The following is a 17,816-nucleotide window of genomic DNA, read 5'->3' on the forward strand; positions in this document are numbered from 1 at the left end:
CTATTATCCGAATACTCGAATATTCGAATACTATTATTCGAACATTCGAATATTCCAATATTAAATATTATTCCGCCACTCAAATATTCCAATATTAAATATTATTCCGACATTCAAATATTCAAATACTATTATTGGAATACTCAGATATTATAATACTCAAATATACGAATACTCAAACATTGAAATACTATTATTGGAATACTCAGATATTAGAATACTCAGATATTAGAATACTAAAATATACGAATACTCAAACATCCAAATACCAAAATATTCCCAAGTTCATTCATAGAATTGGAATAAGTCCGTCTCGATTTCCAATGATCGAGCGTGTCCGCGTTTCAGCTTCGTCTTCTCTAACTCTGACATCTTCCGCTCGAAACCTGAAACCCCCGGGGCCAAGGCTCGCGAGCCAAAGGGGATCTCGGTAGGAACTCGAAACCCGCGGGAGAAGTATACTCCGACGATCCCGTCGAGCCGCCGGCCAGCCCATTGAAAGCACACGTTGAATGAAACACGAGCCGCCGTCGTCGTCGATTAGAAAAATCGACTATATAATTGTGGCGTACCGATCGCAGTGGTCAGGATGCAGGCCAGGAGAGCGCGCGCGCTTCCGCCTTCTGCGCAGTAGCCGTGCAAGTGGAGACGAAACGAGGCAGAGTTACCTACATACTGGAAACGTGCGAGCACCTTACGCACCCGCGCGGAGTGGGGGAAGGGACTTCGTGCCCACCCGTTGCGCGCGTGTGCGCTCCCGTACGGGCCCACACACACCGTCGCGCATGCGTCTGGATCGAGTAAGTAAACCAGGCCGGCCAGCATCCGCGCCGAGCGTTTTCAAGGTGCGCCTAACACTCTCTACCGCCGCGGAGAAAAAGCCTGCGTCTCTTCCTCGTCCGTGGCCCCTCCGCTACCTCTATAGCTGCGTTCACCCCTCTCCCTACGGTCGATCGATCTCCCTACCGCCGCCGGGAGGTTCATCGATCCTCGGGTCAGGTGGTCCCGTTCCGAAGATGCCCGCCGTTCCGGCCCTTCTCGGTTTCCGAAAGTCGTCTTCTTACCCGGCTCCATCGAATCCTTCACCTCCTTTTTTCTTCGCGTCTCCAGCACGTGTTCCCGAGCGCGACACTTTTTCTGATCCAGCGAAATGAACGCGTTGCCTCCCCCTACCACCTGGCCCCGGACCCAACAGGCCCGCTCGGTGGATAATTTCGGGATTTCGGCGCGGTTGTTGATATTCGCTCGAAATTGATTGAAAGCGGGTCAGAGGCGGTCGCATGTGGGACAGGCTTAGTGGTAATTATCGTTCCGATGAAAATACGCTCCCATCGACGTACCCCGCTTTCTTTTCGTAGTTCTCTGGGAAATCGCCTGTATTATTTATTATTGATATTATTGAAGTTTTGCGGGTACGAATATTTTAGGGAAACATTGAAATAAGCTTCTTCTCTGGAAAATGGTCTGTATTATTTATTATTGATATTATTGGAGTTTTGCGGGTATGAATATTTTATGGAAACATTGAAATAAGCTTCTTCTCTGGGAAATGGCCTGTATTATTTATTATTGATATTATTGGAGTTTTACGGGTATGAATATTTTATGGAAACATTGAAATAAGCTTCTTCTCTGGAAAATGGTCTGTATTATTTATTATTGATATTATTGGAGTTTTGCGGGTATGAATATTTCATGGAAACATTGAAATAAACTTCTTCGGGAATTCGAGAATTATGTAAGCTGAGTGTAAACGACTCGGGGGCCATTCAGAATAAAAATGGTCATCCGAGAGATGCGTAGAAGCGATATCGCGGGTCTCTACTTTTTTGCTAGAGAACACGAATAATGTATGAGTTACGCAGTTGGCGAAGAGAAAAAAATTAAGAGACGAGAGGAGAGCACAGAGACTGTGTATCTATTGGATAATATTGTTAATAATAACAAAAAAATCGTCGCGTATACATTTATGTATACGATTAATATTGTTATATGTTGTATATTTAATCGACGTATACACTATGGTATATTGTTATATGTTGTATATTTAATCGACGTATACACTATGGTATATTGTTATATGTTGTATATTTAATCGACGTATACACTATGGTATATTGTTATATGTTGTATATTTAATCGACGTATACACTATGGTATATTGTTATATGTTGTATATTTAATCGACGTATACACTATGGTAGTTATTATTATTTTTTAAATATATTTTCATCAATATTGCATCTTTGGTTACAAACGACGGACACGTTAAGGCATTATTATATTATTTCGGCAAGAATTTTCGTTTCCTTAATAAATTCAATGTACACATAATACACCGGGTGTCCCTTTTTCCGATTGAATCTACATCAACGCTAAATGTCTTAGAAAGAAAAATATCTAAGGAACTTGAATAAATGAATTGTATGACAGAAAAAAATTCTACAACATTCTATAGACGATTACATTCTACATACATTACAATTTACATAAACGATAACACGTGAGATTTAAGAAATGACTCGACAATGTATATTTTTCCTATTATTTACACTATTGATCAAAAATAATAATACATAGTATAGAGGGGCAACGAGAAATTACAAAATTATTTACACTATTGATAAAAAATAAGAATACATAGTATAGAGGGGCAACGAGAAATTACAAAATTATTTACACTATTGATAAAATATAAGAATACATAGTATAGAGGGGCAACGAGAAATTACAAAATTATTTACACTATTGATCAAAAATAAGAATACATAATATAGAGGGGCAACGAGAAATGTTATTACAAAATCTAATCTTCCATTTTTTCATAGTTTCGTCGATATTATCCTCGTTTCCTACCGTTTCATTTTTTTTTTTCTTTCTTTCTGTTACCTGCGTGAATCCTCGATTCGGTCATGCTCGCGTGAACTCGAGGATTAATTGCGCATGCCCAGAGGCGAGCAACCGCGAATAAGAGGGACACGTCGAGGAATAAAACGGGATGGGATGAAAAAAAATGAACGAAGTATCATTCATTCATGCCGTCGGGCGTATATGGAAAGTTGCGTGGCTTCTGTCTCCCTTTTTGTTCGGGGCGCGGCGTGTTCGTTTTTTAAAGAACGCCTGCGAGAACGGAAAGAGAGAATCGAACGCGAATTCGTTGCTTTCGTTCATAAGCCTAAACGACGTCTGCGAAATGAATGAAGAATTACGCGTGTAGCGTTCATAGCTACCTAGGCTACTTAACCTTTAACCCTTTGATGCAAGCTCTACGCGGAACACTTTCTCACGCATTGAGTGTACACACACGTTGAACGTTTATAAACATTAACCGCACACGTCTAACTAATCTGAGCGTCTATTGATCGAAGATTTAACTAACACGTGATCTATCGCGCAACAAACAGCATAAGAAACGATCGTAGAGCTCCTCGTTAAATTGATTACCCCGATAATTGCACCAGTTTCGATACTCGCGTTTTTGGGACCTCTCCTCGGTAACTATGGAAGTAAAACTATACTATGAAGAGTCAGAAATTATCGTAGAGCTTTTTCTGAGCGCGAGTATCACGTTTAGTGTCCATGGTTATCCATAACCTCATTGATCAGAGATCAGGAACTATAGAAGTATCTATCTTCTGGTAGCCATCTTTGTCGAGGGAGTTTGACTTGAATTAACTCTTTCATCGTATTCGAATTATCGAGAAGGCGTATGGAAGACACTAGACTCTAACCTCCAGCTCTTGGAAGAATGTTTCCTCTTAGATCATTTTCGCTGGTGGAGTATAATACCGCTACATCAACGATTCTTTTTTATTGAATACTTACTAGTATTAACTGTACGCCTTTGTACAGTTTACGACCTATTAGCTTGTTGTTGCACAGTGATTTTAGTTTAAAAAGTTCGCGTTTAAATTGTTCAGAGGACCACGTTAGTGAAAGTTATATTTTCACGCGTGTAACTGTTTACTCGGAACGATTAAGAGGAAACAGATAAATGACCATTTTCGTTACACCTGCTCGTTGCCAAATCTCGGAAGACCTACTTTCGATCAGCTCCTTTCCCAAAGTTACGCGACATTCCGCGACCGAGGGAAAACGAGCAGAATTTCGTCGAGTGAAAATTTCATCCGTGAAATATAACTATGAACGGAATTCAGTGATAATCAAGTACAAGGTCGAGCGAAATTCACCGGCCAGCGAATACAGGTGCAGACATTAAGAACGGACACGCAACCTGAAACATTTACACGCCTCGCGTCGGCGCGTAAAATGGGTCATCCTGTGCCTCGTCTCGATCGTAATTATAATCCTCGAATCGCTTAATTTACGTACACACGTAGAATCATGGTGAATAGTTTCCTTCTCGTTTAGAACGATTAGGAAAGGTTCAATTTCTTACTTTGAGGTTATGTATTTCTAAAAATGTTGCGGGCTGCGTAATGAATAACAGTAACAGAATTGCGTGCCTCGAACCGTTCTTAAATTATAGTAATGTTTCCACAAACATCGAAGATGGCTACTATCTTCAAATATGTCATTGAATAAAGGGGTCGAATAATAATAATAATTAAATTCGACGAACAAGAAAGAAAAATCAAAGCAATATTTCCACGACGATCAGAGGTGACAACAATATGCAGGGAATGACAATCAAAATCAGTGATCAACAAAGAAAAATCAAAGAAATATTTCCACGACGAGAAAAAATGGCTACCATATTCAGATATTGAATAAAATCTTACAAGAAGATGACCATTCTGCAACCGATGAATATTATTTGGACAATGATAACTAAATTCAATGAACAACGTCAAAAGAATTAAAATGTTTCTATGTAAATCGAAGATGGCTACCATGTTCAGGGATTAAATGAAATCCCACAAGAAGATGACCATTCTACAACTGATGAATGATATTTGGACAATGATAACTAAATTCAATGAACAACGTCAGAAAAATGAAAATGCTTGAAGATGGTTACTATATTCAGGGATTAAATGAATTTCTACAAGAAGAGGACCATTCTACAACTGATGAAAATTATTTGGACAATGATAACCAAATTCAATGAACAACGTTAGAAGAATTAAAATTCTTCCACGACGATAGAAAATGGTTACCATGTTCAGGGATTAAACGAAATCCTACAAGAAGATGACCATTCTACAACTGATGAAAATTATTTGGACAATGATAACTAAATTCAATGAACAACGTCAGAAGAATGAAAATATTTCCATGTAAATCGAAGATGGCTACCATGTTCAGGGATTAAATGAAATCCTCCAAGAAAATGACCATTCTGCAACAGATGAAAATTATTTGGACAATGATAACCAAATTCTATGAACAACGTTAGAAAAATTAAAATTCCTCCACGACGATAGAAAATGGTTACCATGTTTAGGGATTAAATGAAATCCTACAAGAAGATGACCATTCTACAACTGATAAAAATTATTTGGACAATGATAACTAAATTCAATGAACAACGTTAGAAGAATGAAAATATTTCCATGTAAATCGAAGATGGCTACCATGTTCAGGGATTAAATGAAATTCTCCAAGAAGATGACCATTCTACAACTGATAAAAATTATTTGGACAATGGTAACCGAATCCAATGAACGTCACAAAAATAAAAATTCTTCCACGATGATCGAAGATGACTGACACACGCAAAACGATGAAGTGCAAGCTCTGCTCGTATTCGACAAGAAGGAAATACCGGTCACGAAGTACAATGAAACCTAACATCGAGAATCAGAATGAACGTCAAATCGGACGAGAAATCATCGAAGGAAACGAGGAAACGGGACGGCGGGGAAGCAGAGAGAATAACGTGGAGTTCTTCAGGCTTTGCTTCGTGGGGGCCTTGACCTGACCTCGATCCTCGGGCGAGTTCACTCTCACCGGCGTCGTCGAGAGGAAAGTGTTCCATTACCAGCCGCACGCAGCTCGTACCGGCCGCACGCTCCACGCCATCGGGATTAGCGTTTTGGTCCACGAGAATAGCTGCTCTATGGGGACACGGGGGCACGGGGGCCCTCCTCGTGATACCGTCGTGGTGTCACGTGCTGCACACAAGTTCGTGACACGGTTCGACGATCAATTCGTCGATCGTCTTGGAATCCGTGCTTCGTGGCCAACTCGAGCGTGTGGAAAGAATCGAAAAATTGACATTCGTTAGTTGCCCGCGGATGGAGGTAAAGTGAAAGTCTTCCGCGGGATGTAATGCTTGCGATTCTCTTCTCGAGTCTTTCTTTCTTTCTTTCTTTTTTCGTTTCGCGTCCGCCTGGACACTTTCGTTTTATCGTGTAGGCGATTTTATAGAACTTGTTCGCGCCGGCAGGATGATTTTCTTTTGGTCTGCAAGGTGTTCCCGTACAGACAGGAATATTGAAAGTCAAATAACGCGGTACGAAGATTTAGCAATTGACTAATTGCTTAAGACATTTAGTCTTAGACATTTTCGAAAGTTGGAAAAATTATTTAACTGGTTAGAATACGTGGATATTGACCGAGGGGAATAAATTAAAGTTCAGAGAAATGTGTTGTAGAGAAATGCAGCAGTAGGTGTGAAACACGTCGTATCTAATAAAACAGTATCTAATTATTATTTCTATATGAACAAAAATGGTTCTGCGACCATACAGTAAATGTAATTAGGAAACATTAGCAATATTATTACAGGCTCAATATTGACACGTATATTACCTGTCGTTATCATAAATGAATAGTAGGATTAATTTATACCAAGTTTAGGAAAATATTTTAATATCTGGCAATTTTGAAAATAGAGAATCCGATATTCTAACATTTACAAGGGAATGGATTCTAGACACCATGGTAAAAAATTCGCATCGAGAACGTGGCTAATTTTTCTATAATAAAATCGTGAATTAGTACGCTGCTCGCTGACTTCAATGCGTGGTGAGAGTATCACCGTTTGAATTAAAGCATTGAAGTCACTCGTAAGTGTCGTACAGCTACCGTTTGAGATATTACCATTCATTTTTTAACGATGAACCTCTTCGCAAATATTCTACTCTACTCAAGGTAATCAAAATGAAAAATTTGTTAATCTTTATTACGTTTATTCAAAATTACATTCATTCGAAATTACAAGACGAAAGTCCAATATTCTATCCAATATTATTCCAAGATCCTTCCTATGCATGTACCGTAAAGGACAGGAACTCTGATGTGATGAAAAACATTTCGAGGAAATTTTGATCCTTGTCGTTTTTTCCGTCGTTCGAATCTGTAAATAATTTTCGAAGCAAAAATCAGTGGTCGACGGTATGAAGGTCTATCGGCCAATTACCCTCGAAGCGGCGGCGAAATTGAGACGTAAAAGAGAACGACAACGGAAGGAGCGTGGAATTTCGAGGTAACCTCGTGTTACCGTCTTCGACCGCGGAGAAAGTCGCGCGAGCCACGGCGATCGGAAACGACGGCGACTGCGTTCGTCCTGCCCTCTCATCTGTTTCTTCTTTCTTCCTCCATGTTTTTCTAGGCGAGACGTCTTCGGGGTCACGTCGAGGCGCGGCCTGATCCGCCGCGACGAGGTCTGGCGCGGACCCAACTCGTCCGCGCCACGACTCGCTCGCATGGACATTCCATGAAAAACCGTTAAACGTTCCCGCGCGTCGCGCGCACGAATATATTAATTTCAAAGCCGTGGACGACCTCGGCCCGCGCTCCGTAGCGTTCAAATTCGGATGAATGGGCAGCTGAGAAATTTGTGAAACGAAACGTCGAAAGAGGGGGATCGAGATCGTGGAATTACGATCTGGGGGAAATTATACGAATTTATTCGAACGTTTCGAGTCCTTCGTTGATATAAGAATGAGTACAATTCGAGTACTTGGATACTTGGTTGATTATCATTCAAATACTTAGGTCATTATCATTCGAATACTGTGTTGATTATCATTTGAATACTTAGTTGTTTATCATTTAAATACGTCGTTGAGTATCATTCGAATATAATTCGAATACTTGGCAGATTACTAGTCGAATACAATTCGAATACTTGGCTAATTACCATTCGAATATAATCCGAATACTTCGTTGAGTATCATTGGAATATAATTCGAATACTTGGCAGATTACTAGTCGAATACAATTCGAATGCTTGGCTAATTACCATTCGAATATAATCCGAATACTTGGTTGAGTATCATTGGAATATAATTCGAATACTTGGCAGATTACTAGTCGAATACAATTCGAATGCTTGGCTAATTACCATTCGAATATAATCCGAATACTTGGTTGAGTATCATTGGAATATAATTCGAATACTTGGCAGATTACTAGTCGAATACAATTCGAATACTTGGCTAATTACCATTCGAATATAATCCGAATACTTCGTTGAGTATCATTGGAATATAATTCGAATACTTGGCAAATTACTAGTCGAATATAATTCGAATACTTGGCAGATTACTAGTCGAATATAATTCGAATACTTGGCTAATTACCATTCGAATATAATCCGAATACTTGGTTGAGTATCATTGGAATATAATTCGAATACTTGAATATTCTGTTCACAGACCAAGTATCTGAGTATTCCCAGTATTCGAATAGTGCGACGTGAATCATAAGTTTCGTTTTACCATTCTTCCTTAATCTTCATTTTCATTTAAGATATTTTACTAACGATATTCCACAGCCATTCTATGTTACCAAAGATTAACTACTTTTCTTAATCACCAGGTTTATACCTAGTAAAAAGGACTCTTTATAACATTCGAGTTCTTGTATACTTGAATACTCTCTCTACTGATCGAGTATTTAGATATTCCCAGTACTCAAATAGTATAACGTGAATTATAAATGAACTTTCTCTTAACCTTCATTTTCATTCAAGATGTTTCATTAATAATATAAATTAAAGAAGATCCGGCAACATTACGAACAATTGGATACAAAATTCAATTTTTCAGAAAGCAAAATAGCAAAGTACTTGTTCTACACACCTATTCAATAGCATATTTGGGGCAGTGCAATCATTTCGCGCGATCGTAATATTTGAACTCGTCTAGGTGGTCCGTCGTGGAATGAGTTTCAAACAACTGGTAGGAATTTCGAGTATGTGTGCCGCGAAAAGTCTGCGCGAAATCCTGTTTGATAGACGGCCATCGCGCGACGAGGAAAGTTGCGGAGGCGTGAGATTGAAGTATCTTCTACATAATGCGAGGTATTATACGGCTGGTTGAAAGCGAAACCGTGCTGGGTATCCTTACTCGCCTTCGTGGTCGGGACTTTTAGTCGAATTCTTCACTAATTTCCCAGGAAGTTTTGCGACAGGATGCGAAAATTTGAACATTATTGAGGGAAGATTGGTAAGATGGCAAAAGAGACACGAGATATTCCTCGTAGCCATATTTAACCTTATTTACCCAGAGAAACGACATTACAGACTGCCAATGTTACTGGACGCTTCTATGAATACAATTAACCTGGAATATTTGTTGAATAAATACACATTGTGGTTCGAGTTCTCGATTTCCTACGTAGAAAGATATATGTTCACTCTTAGGAGAGTAAATGTTTTAGAATATGGCTGACCGGTTAGTTTGTACCAATATTTGTGGGATTACTGGGGGATTGAGGATTAATTAAACAACTCGGTAAATTTTCTTCGTTTCGAAAGTTCTATTATATGGAAGAAGTATACCATTAAGAATGATACAGACTTAATTAATGTGATCGCAGAAACGAATTTAAGGAACTTGTGACATACGAAGGATACTTTAGAATCGTCTTACAAAGTACATATATTTTATTGAACAAAATAGAGAGCAAATAATGTGGTCGTGCAAGCGTATTTTACGCACTTATGGCAGATTCTCAAATGAAGAATGTACGTGTAAAGTGTATGCAGAGTATACGTTTCATAAATTAATATTGCATCATGAATATTTCATTTTGCATAGATGCATATATCCTGTATACGTTGAGTGTATGTTTCATGGATTTCCATACGCCATAGATGCATAAAATCCACATTCTAATTATAATAACCTAATTAGTACTTTGTATGTCCGCCCGTAGTCTTCATTACATATTCTACGTGGTCAGGCATACTTATTAGTCTTGGACGTGTATTTTTAATGTGTTCATCTTCGTGTCATAATTTTAATTAACTTTCCAATAAATTCCGCCTCTGCTCTAGTATCAATGTTCATCCGTAATGATTGCTCGCGCAATTTTTATGGGACCAGGACTGTTTTCAGTCTATAGGAGTAAACTGACATCCTTTTCGTTAATTATAACTAGACATGCGCCACTCAAATGCAGTATATATGCACTTACATAAAAGGGAAAATTAAATTACTACATTAATCGATACAATAATTGATACATTCTGCATTCGTTTTTTATATTGGCATACATTTTAAATACATTAAATTGACAGTCTATTTATAATTTCGAAACGATTTTTTGTCTTTGGATGAAACTCTTCTTTTTGAAAAATTACTCACGTTTGCAACTTTCCTCCATAAAAATTATATCTATACTTCTGTACGGAAACTGCCTGTATTCCTACATAAAGAATAATTTTTATTCATATTCGATGACAACAGTATACGTACAATTCATCGCGAGCAGATTTCTAAATTCATGTTCCAAGCCCCCTTCCCCAGAAAACTTGAACGAGAGAGCAACTCGATTTAATTTCGGGCATTTACTATTTCATATTATTCAGTTTTCAGTGTCAGCAGTCGTGAATATAATTGACCCTGAATATCCGATTCTTAAAATAACCGCCACGTGTCTTTCCACGAAACCATTTCGTTCGATGCTCTTTATACATTCACGATCATTCGCCTAGCATCTCGAGCTATCGCGCTTCAAATTCCTTTCCATTACGAATCAAATATTCGATTGTCCATCAAAACTTTGTAAAACTTCATCGAAGACCACGAAAATCCAAGATGGCCCTATGAAACACTTTAAACCCTAATAAGGAAGAACTCGTCGACTCTAATGTGTTTCGGTAGAATGGTTCCTCAATGGAATGTATAAAATATTAAACATAGTTACTCGATACAAACGACTAAAGTCGGAAGCGAACTCGAAGCAATGGCACCCAAGTACCTATTAGCATGGCAAATAATTCCTCCTCTCGTTCATACTAATCGTGTATATCCACAATTATGCATATTTTCACTTGTACATAAGAATGTATGCGTTTGCAGTACACACAGAAGATACAACTTCAAACCTACAACCAAATACTTTACACACGTCATCAAGGATTTAACGCACTATAATAAACGCAATTGTGCAAATGTCTCACATACATCAAGGATTCAGGGCACTATCATAAAAGAAAGTGTGCAAATGTTTCACCCACATCAAGGATTCAATATACTATCATAAAATCAGGTGTGCAAATATTTTATCCACATCAAGGATTCCATGCACTATCATAAAAGAAAGTGTACAAATGTTGCACCCATGTCAAAGATTACTTACACTATCATAAAAGAAGGTTTGCAAATGTTTCACCCAGATCAAGAATTCAATGTACTATCATAAAAGCAGGTGTGCAAATGTTTCACCCATACCAAGGATTCAATACACTATCATAAAGTCAGGTGTGCAAATGTTTCACCCAGATCAAGGATTCAATGCACTATCATAAAATCAGGTGTGCAAATGTTTCACCCAGATCAAGGATTCTATGCACTATCATAAAATTAGATGTGCTAATGTTTCACCAAGATCAAAGATTACATGCACTACTATAAAATCAGGTGTGCAAATGTTTCACCTAGATCAAGGATTACTTGCAGTATCATAAAACCAGGTGTGCAAATGTTTCACCCACATCAAGGATTCCATGCACTATCATAAAATCAGGTGTGCAAATGTTTCACCCAGATCAAGGATTACTTGCACTATCATAAAAGAAGGTTTGCAAATGTTTCGCCCACATCAAGGATTCCATGCAATATCATAAAGTCAGGTGTGCAAATGTTTCACCCAGATCAAGGATTACTTGCACTATCATAAAGTCAGGTGTGCAAATGTTTCGCTCACATCATGGATATCATGCACTATCATAAAATCAGGTGTGCAAATGTTTCACCCAGATCAAGGATTTCATGCACTATCATAAAAGAAAGTGTGCAAATGTTTCACCCACATCAAGGATTCAATATACTATCATAAAAGCAGGTGTGCAAATGTTTCACGCAAATCAAGGATTCAATGCACTGTCATAAAATTAGGTGTGCAAATGTTTCACCCACATCAAGGATTCAATGTAATCTTCTAAAGACAGGTGTGGAAATGTTTCGCTAAAATCGAAGTGGACCACTTGGGATCCTTTCGTCGTAAGTGATAGAACTAGTTGCTCGTTAAAGGTGATAAAATGTTCCGAAAGCGAGTATATCTAAGCTCTCTCCGCGGCGCGTTGAGAGCGCCACGATGTCTGGTCCTCTCTCACCGGAAACGAAGCTGGAATCCGCGCGCTGCCGTAGCCGCAGCCGCGCTTTGATCCGCGCCGGTCCCCCGCGCGGCTGGAAAAGGGCAACGTAGCGTCTTCCGCCGATTTCCCACACCTCTCCTTCCCTATCGCTCCCCCCCCCGCGGTGGGCCTCTGGCCCACCGCGGGGGCCCCGGTAGCGCATGTGCGTGGACGGGGCTGGTTCGGCACCACAAACGAAGCGGCGAGAGGAGAGAAGGCGAAGAAGAAGGACCAGGCGCGAGAGCGCGGGTCCGAGGCGCGTCAACGGGAGACGCTCGCGCGACAGAGAAAACACGCGCACACGTACACACCCGTGAACACACACACGCACACACACACACACGCACACATACACATACGCGAGACGACCGCCCGGAGGAGAACCAATAAGCTCGTACCGGGTTGTAACCCAAGCGACGGCTGCCCGGGGAGCGGGAGGGTGGGGAGGGTGGTTAGGGAGGGGAGCGGGGGACCCGGGGCCCCCCGAGGTGGGGGCCATCAAAATTTCAAAAACGTACGCGGGCCCCTTTCGCGACGAGGATAAAAGGCAGCAATCGTGATTCTTTCGGTCAGTGTCGATACGATCGCCGTAGTAGTTCCGTGTCACGGTGCGAGAGCCGATTCCGTCCGAAAGGGAGTTGCGAAGAGTATTCCGTCGCGAGAGAAAGAGAGAGAGAGTACCGGTTTTCTTCCTTTGGTGAACCTCGCCCCGATTTCGGTACCCCCGTAGAGAACATGTTCAAGTACGTGGTAACCGCCGCGGTGTTGGTAGCGTCCGTTCTCGCCGCCCCCGCAGCTCAGGATCAACCCCAGGTGGAGACGTCGATCCTCGAGGAGGCGCTCGACGTTTACGCGTCGTGTTCCGGTGAGGAGAGCCTCGCCGTGTGTCTGAAACTGAAGGCGTTGCGTTTCGTGGACCGTGCCGCTAGGTCGGCGGACATCGACGTGGTGGATGGGTTCAAGATCGTGCAGACCGAGGAGGCCAAGTCGGGCAGGTAAGGTGGAACAGTGATCTATGAGGTGGAGTGAAACACGGGGATCGCGTGGAGGGAGGACTCCTGGACCTAGGGGGGGTTGTGTGATTCACGGCACGTTCGGGGGATGATTTTCACTTTCCAGCCGGGCTGAGAACGCCAGGTCCTTGAACGACATCGAAAGTACCTTACCCAGCGAGGTAGAGGCCAAGGAGGCAGCGATCAACGATGCCCTCTTCGACAGAACGGCCAAGTTCCTATCTACCCACACGGTTGAGCTGAGTCTGCCCGAGGAGGTCTCCAGATCGTTCGACGAAGGTAACTCGGCTGGGTAGAGATCCTTCGGGGTGGTTACGTTAACGTTCTCTCCGATTGTAGCCCGTGGCAAGAAGAAGAAGATCGTCAAGTCTCTGATGCCGATCCTGCTGCTCCTGAAGCTGAAAGCTGCTGCCCTGATACCCATCGCGCTCGGTGCTTTGGCTCTTCTGGCTCTGAAGGCCCTGGTGATAGGCAAGATCGCGTTGATCGTCAGCGCAATCATCGCCCTGCAGAAGCTGTTCGCGAACAAGCACCAGAGCTACGAGGTGGTCGCTCATCCGGTGCACACGTACGGACACGAGGAACACCACGACCACCACGGCTGGGCGAGGTCGGCTGGCTCCGACCTTGCGTACAACGCGTACAAACCGTCCGAGTAGTTGAACTACTCGATTCCAAATCCTCTTCTACCTTCAGTCGCCAAAGTGATCGCTCGGGCGATCACACGAGGGTCGCGCGACTCGATACCTCGAGGACCGCAACGTGCGCGATCGCGTTGAACATTGCCATACGACATGGACCCGTGGACACTTGGACGTATCGTAACGTGACCAGTGACTTGACACCGATACCGTGACGATTACTTGGACGATTCGACACTTTGGACGAGTACCGTGTTAGTCCCGATGATTCGCGATCGCCGCGGTAATTTCGGACAGCACATCGAGACGTTGAACAGATACTGAACACAGACTCTAACAGTGAACCGGTTGGCGGTCGCGCGTTCTCGACGAACTCAGTGTTGCCTCAGGGGGGTCGACGCACCTTTGGTCCCCCGGGTAGGACTCGCTGGGACTCGTAGTCAGTACCTGCACCAGGTCCACCAGATTTATCCAATGATTATTTATATACCCCTGCCCCATCCCCGGGGTCGCCATTGTAACTTATCGCATTATTTATAAATAAATCTTAATTTTATACGAAACGCACCTGCCAACACCGTCCTTTCTCCATCGTCCGTGTCCCCCTTCCCTGAGCCTAACAGACGTTAATTGATCGTAATCGCGTTAACGCTCGGTCGGTGTTTGCTCAGGTTAGACAGTGTACTCCTCGGGTGTGTTGACCGTCGTTCGAGACCTCTCGCGACTGCAAACATTCCCGCTCTTTCTAGTTTATTTTTTCCTCGGCGACCGGTTCGCCTCAGAATTTCTCTTCGTTGCTGAGACGTCGACCCGGGACGTTTTGACGGCGTAACGAGTCCTGGGTGCCAGACAGGGAATCGTCTCTCCTCGGGTGCATCCGGTGTATCGAGGAAGAACCCTGTGCACAAAATACAAGCGAGATAGACTTTCGCTGCTTATAGAATCCGTCGAGTGAAACTGATTGTTCCCGGTCGCGTGCGAACGCCCTCTGGACGCCTATATAGCCGGCTGATCCTCGGCGCCGGATCAACAGTATTGTTTCGGGTCTCGTGATGTACCTATGTCGCACGTGGATCCGTCGAGGTGTATAACTGCGCGCGCAGATACCGCGAGACACGAGGATAACGAAGGGTGTTTTCGTTAGGTGAGAATCCAGGATGGAGTTGTACAAAGGGATGATTGGTGACACGGAAATGGGGGATGTCGTGACAGGAATAGTTTGGAACAAAGTTGGCAAACTTGGGGATAGGAGAAAGGGCTCGTGTCAGTATCGGTTAACTGTTGGGGTATTGAGAAATACTTCTAGCTATGATAGAATAATACTTATTCGGTCACTAAATTGTTAGAGTCGTTACATTCGGTCATTCCATTCTCGAGTATCTATAAGACACTTTAGATTACGTGTACAACGAGGACTCTGGATCTGGACAAAGGATCTTTGTCTGATTCAGTTTGTTCGCTATCCTTCGTTCTCTATCTTAGTTTACAATTCAGCAGGTAGCCTAACGTTTTATAATTTTAGCAGATCGCCTGCCTCGACCCGTACGAAGGAGGATCGAACTTCCAGGGTGGTTTATCAGTCCGATCTCCGTTCCACGCTTTCGATTCACGAGTTTTCCTCGCTCGGCGCGAATTCTCTCTTCCCAGAGCGGAGCGATCGTTTTAATTGCCCGCTCCCCTTTCCCCGCGCGGTACTTTCTTTCGCACGGGACTCCATCAACTTTCTCAACCACCTTTCCTGAGGTTTATTTTCATCCGTCGACGCCCTCCGCGATCGCCATGAAACGAGAACTACGCAGCTTGTGCCTGCTGGTATTTGTCTCCACGGGGATCACTGTGATCATGGAACCAACAGGTGATCCTGTCCTCACCGCCGAGAATTCGGCTACTTTTGGCGAAGCGTTCGGGTCTTGTCTGTCCAGAAAGGAGCTAGGCACGTTAGAATGCATAAACAGTGGCGCTATGAGCGCTCTCCAATCCCTGAACAACAATGATGACCTAGACTTCGGCGAGGTACACTTGGAGAGAGCAGAGGGTTACGGTAGAGAGCTCCTGGACTGGGACTACAATCCAAAGGATTTCGGGAACATCGTGAAAGCAGCGACCAGGTTAATGGAACGCAGAAGCCTCAGATGGAGTCTGGATAACTTGTACCCGGGGCTGCAGCTGCGCGCTGGACCGATGTTGAATGGAAACGGGATTCTGGAGTTTGTGCTGAACGAGAGGTCGTCGGTCTTCGGTGACAGGCAATCTGGAACAGGTAAGTCTTCCACGAACGACGATTCGAGTGGCCCGATTAGCGACTGGAGGTGGATGGCTGTCATCTCGTCAGCTGGTAGGTGTTCGGTAGAGTCGGTAGATCGTTCACTGGTGTTAAAATTGCTTAACCTCGCGAAGACGAGCACATCCAGCGCTTGTCTCGTGAAATTGAGGCTATGGGTAGGGGGGAACCGTGAGTTCGCATCAGCTTGGAAACGAACCCGCCGTTCGCCAAGGTTCGCATCCTCACTGAAGCGGCGAGCTGCTTTATGGAACCACCTCCAGTAGGCAGCACGATCAAGGCCATTCACGATGAGGATTCGACTACTGTTGGGTGTCCAGAACGATCGAGAAGTTGACGTTGTCAACAGAACATGTGACGTTGTCGCGAGTCTCATGTAGACCGAGTCTATTTGTATCGATATCTCTTTTGATAATCGTACATATTAATCTTCTTTTCAATTTAACAACTTTTGAGTCGGACAACCTGTAAACAACTTCTAAACTGTTCTCCTCAGGAAGACAAATGATGAGGCACCTGCTGCTACCCTTCCTCCTAGGGTTCAAGTTCAATCTGGCATCTCTGATTCCATTGTTGTTCGGGGTCTTGCTCTTGGTCACGAAGAAAGCATTGTTGCTGACAAAGGTAGCTCTGTTCGTCAGTGGTCTGCTAGGATGGAACTCATTGTTCTCCAGTGCTGCAACATCCTATCCAGGAGGCGGTTTTAACGGGTTCCATGACTTCAATGGGTTCCAAACGTACAGTCAGGAGACACCGGCAGGTGGATTCCCTTATTACGAACATCAACATTTCCAACACAGACCCTACAGAGGATACCAAAGTGGAGACCTTGGCCCTTACAGTCAACACGTGATCAGAGAGGTGGTCGATGTGTACGATAAGACCGAGGAAGGGAAAAATAAACGAAGTGGAAAGAATTTTGTCTGGGTCAAAGGCAGCTGATGTAACGGTGAATGTTTCGTTGAACTATGATCAATTCGGCGAGCGTAACGGAATGTAATTAATTATGTATGCCTTCGAGAGGATAGATTCTTCTCATTGTCCAAAGATATACGTTGGTAACACGCGAGGTATTATCATTTGTAGGAATTAGTAGGTTTCAGTATTGTACTCTCTCGTTGGATAAAGAAACATGTGCTTTCAGTAATTCGGGATGGTTGTAGGTATGTAACGGCGTTACGTTTTTTTTAAGTATAGCTGGAATTCAAGGAAATCACTCATAGAGAGTGCACAGCCACACGTGCTTTGACTTTCCCTCACCACTCCTTCCATGTCCATTACGCAGCACTAGCCTCCTTTCCTGTAATGTTCACTTCTTTGTATCATGCTGCAAGTGACAGAATATATACACATATATGTGTTCTAATTATAGTTTCCCGAATGAA

At 42.8% G+C, this 17,816-nt stretch overlaps 2 protein-coding genes across 2 annotated transcripts; both read left to right on the forward strand.

Moving 5' to 3' along the window:
* The first annotated feature begins 682 nt into the window (after positions 1-682).
* On the forward strand, positions 683-14,168 carry Osi9 (DUF1676 domain-containing protein Osi9). Its single transcript, XM_076318589.1, has 4 exons — positions 683-800; positions 13,227-13,491; positions 13,616-13,788; positions 13,849-14,168. Exons 2-4 carry the CDS (start codon positions 13,232-13,234, stop codon positions 14,166-14,168), a joined length of 753 nt encoding a protein of 250 aa, XP_076174704.1. The 5' UTR covers positions 683-800; positions 13,227-13,231.
* A 1,761-nt stretch (positions 14,169-15,929) lies between these two features.
* Positions 15,930-17,373, forward strand: LOC143150572 (uncharacterized). Its single transcript, XM_076318954.1, has 2 exons — positions 15,930-16,410; positions 16,928-17,373. The coding sequence occupies exons 1-2, from the start codon at positions 15,930-15,932 to the stop codon at positions 17,371-17,373; spliced, it is 927 nt and encodes a 308-aa protein (XP_076175069.1).
* The last annotated feature ends 443 nt before the right edge of the window (positions 17,374-17,816 follow it).

Source organism: Ptiloglossa arizonensis, chromosome 8, assembly GCF_051014685.1.
Source record: "Ptiloglossa arizonensis isolate GNS036 chromosome 8, iyPtiAriz1_principal, whole genome shotgun sequence".
Lineage (NCBI taxonomy): Eukaryota > Metazoa > Arthropoda > Insecta > Hymenoptera > Colletidae > Ptiloglossa > Ptiloglossa arizonensis.